The sequence below is a fragment of the Lottia gigantea genome, assembly GCF_000327385.1.
Source record: "Lottia gigantea unplaced genomic scaffold LOTGIsca_2811, whole genome shotgun sequence".
NCBI lineage: Eukaryota > Metazoa > Mollusca > Gastropoda > Lottiidae > Lottia > Lottia gigantea.
This window is the reverse complement of record NW_008708904.1, coordinates 6,744-9,754: the sequence shown is the minus strand read 5'-3', so window position 1 is coordinate 9,754 and position 3,011 is coordinate 6,744. Positions and strand designations below refer to the sequence as shown.

Sequence of the window (3,011 nt, the reverse complement as noted above, 5' to 3'; positions counted from 1 at the left end):
TCATCATATAATGAATTTTTTAGGAGACATTGAGAATTGGTCAGGCTTTCATTCGACATATTGGAAAGCTTTCAACGAGATTTCTGGAAAAAGTTATAGAAGGTTGAATTTCGTGTTTTAACATGGGAAGAGATGGCAAATGAATTAGTGGAGTGAGTCCATATGCGAGACAAAATCGGCAATATAAGCAGGAGACACTGAAGTCAATTCAGTCGTGGAGCATTGTCAAGTTTGTAACTTGCCGTTTGAGTTCACTCGATATAGAAATGTCGAATAAATGAATTGGCCCTAAACAAACGTTAGTAAAACGAAGAATGACTGAATGACTAACAGTCAATAAACGAATTAGAAACGTTAGTAAAACGAATCCACGAATCGTCTGCTACTAATGGTCGCATTCTAGAATGTTCACGGTCTATTTTTAGACGAGATTTCGATATGTTACATCACGTGACCTGTGAAACGGATAAAAGATAGAATTTTCTGGAAAATGATTCATTGTGCGTGAGGAAACAGAGAACAATGGAACAGCTTTATTCGTTAACTATAGGTAAGAGATCACGAAGTAAACTCTTTAGAACAGAAAATGTTTATGTGACCGTGGATTTTCATCAAGGCTGGTCAAGAATTTCACCCCAAGATGTACCAAGACAGTTATTTTTCACTTTTGAGAAATTGATTAGAGAGATTGCAGAGCAGGTAGAATGTAGTCCAACGGATTACTTACGTTTTTCTCTTCATCACCCAGGCTTGAAAACCCCAGCTTTCATCCCCTTTCAACAATACGCAAACGTTTCGGCTCTTCAGCTGTTAAACAAAGTCGCCACGATTCTTCAATCCAACGATCAGTTTCGGCTTGATGAACGAATGAGTTTAGAGGTATGCCATGTTAATCCACCCGATGGTGTGGGTTCCGGGGGAGATCAAGTTTGTAAACGCAACGTGGGTGATTTTGGCGAATATTTGAAGAGGAAAAAATGCCTGGTCACCATCAAGAACCAAGACGGCTTATGCTTTCAGCGCGCCATCGTCGTGGCCAAGCATTATGCCATCAAAGTACACACGAAAGAGTGGGAAGCTACACGCGAAAAACTAAGGAAAACGGGACCCAACAGTTTCCAAACGAGAAGGGCACATCGTTTAATTGAAAAAGTAGGCGGATCGATGGATAGCTGTCGAGGACGGGCAGATTGGGAATTATACGGCAAAGTTTTAGGCAAAGAAGGATACCAACTGAATGTATATTCTCGACAACTTTTTGGCAAAGCGGCTTATAGATCCAACAAGTACGTGGAAGGAACGCCGAAACATCTCAATTTGTACCATCACGACACACACTATGACGTCATCGCAAAAATGGCTGCTTTCGTAGAGCGTTCTTATTTCTGCGAGACTTGCCAAGTAGGATACAACCACCCCAGTGACCACAAGTGTCACGTGATGTGTCAAAAATGCCGTCAGCCTGGACCTGTATGTACCGGTGATCTTAAGAGGGTGTGTTCCGATTGTCATCGCCTGTTTAACAGTCAGTCCTGTTTCGACCGTCACAAAGCCCCTCGTACGACAGTTTCTGTGTGTGAACGATGGCAGCGGTGTTTGAAATGCGGAAAAGAGTGGGACACCATCAAAATGCACAGAACATTGGACCAGCACGTCTGCGGAGAATACCATTGCAAAGTTTGTGGTGTTTTTCACACCAAGGCCGATCGGTGGTGTTCTATTCAGAAAGCGAAATGTCCGATCGATGTCAATGGAAACAAAGAAGATCAAATAGCAGCACTGCAACGGAAAGATCTGACGCGTTTTGTCTTTTTCGACTTTGAATGTCAGCAGGATTCGGGAGATCACATACCCAACTTGTGTGTTTTGCAGCTCTGTTGTCATTTCTGCATTCAAAGCAAAGATCCCTGTCCATACTGCGATTCGTATTGGAACCAAGAAAAAGAAATGGTAATGAAGGGACCCGATACGCTAGACCAAGTGGGTCGTTGGTTTATTCGTCTGGCTGGTCGTCGAATGGTTGAGGGAGGAACCGCAAACCGCAACGTCAAGAAATCATCCCAAGTGATCTGTGTAGCCCATAATTTCAAGGGTTACGATGGTATATTGATGATGCAGACCGTTCACAAACACGCCATTGCTGCTCCCGAAGTGATTATGACCGGTGGTAAAGTAATGACTTTATCCATTGGATGCCTCAAGTTTGTGGATTCTTTAAACTTTTTACCGATGCCTCTTCGGAACATGCCGGCAACATTTGGCCTCACGGAAATGAAGAAGGGTTATTTTCCGCATTTTTTCAATAAACCCGAAAACGCCAGCTACGTTGGACCCTATCCGCCTCAAGAAACCTGCGACCCTGATGGGATGAACGCCAAGGAGAGGGAAAAGTTTTTAAAATGGTACCACGAACGCAAACAGGACACGTTTGATTTTAGCAGAGAAATTCTAGCCTATTGCCAGAGCGACGTCGATATTTTGAGAAGAAGCTGTGGAGAGTTTCGTCGCATCTTCCTTAACGACACCGGAATCGATCCATTAGCCTCGAGCATGACGTTGGCAGCGGCGTGTAATCGAGTGTACCGAACGCATTATTTGCCCCTGGACACTATTTCCATCATTCCTAGAGCATTGATGCAGAATTCCGGAATGGGTACAGATTGGCGGCGATTCCAACCCCGACAGCAGTCCAACAAAGCATTGAGATGGTTAGAATGGGAACAACATACTCGATTTTTAGCCTCATTACGGAACGGAACGACCAAACCCAACATCAGGCACGCAGGCAATGGAGGAGAAATAAAAGTTGGACCGTACAGTTTGGATGGTTATGATCGGGACAACAACGTCGCCTACGAATTTTTTGGTTGTGCCTTCCACGGTTGTCCCACGTGCTATCCTGGACCCGTTCAAGACGTCAAACATTTCCACCCTTACGACCCCTCACGAACCATGAGAAAATTGTACGCTCAAACCATGCAACGACTCGATGATTTGAAACCAAGCTCGGT

General features: G+C 44.2%; 1 protein-coding gene across 1 annotated transcript in view; it reads left to right on the top strand.

Annotated features, from left to right (window-relative positions):
• The first annotated feature begins 222 nt into the window (after window positions 1-222).
• The window catches only part of LOTGIDRAFT_239760 (hypothetical protein), a 9,478-nt gene continuing 6,689 nt past the window's right edge, over window positions 223-3,011 (top strand). The window contains exon 1 of the mRNA XM_009056653.1: window positions 223-3,009. Coding sequence (XP_009054901.1) covers window positions 523-3,009 — 2,487 coding nt within the window. The 5' untranslated portion in view covers window positions 223-522. The remainder of the gene's footprint in view (window positions 3,010-3,011) is intronic.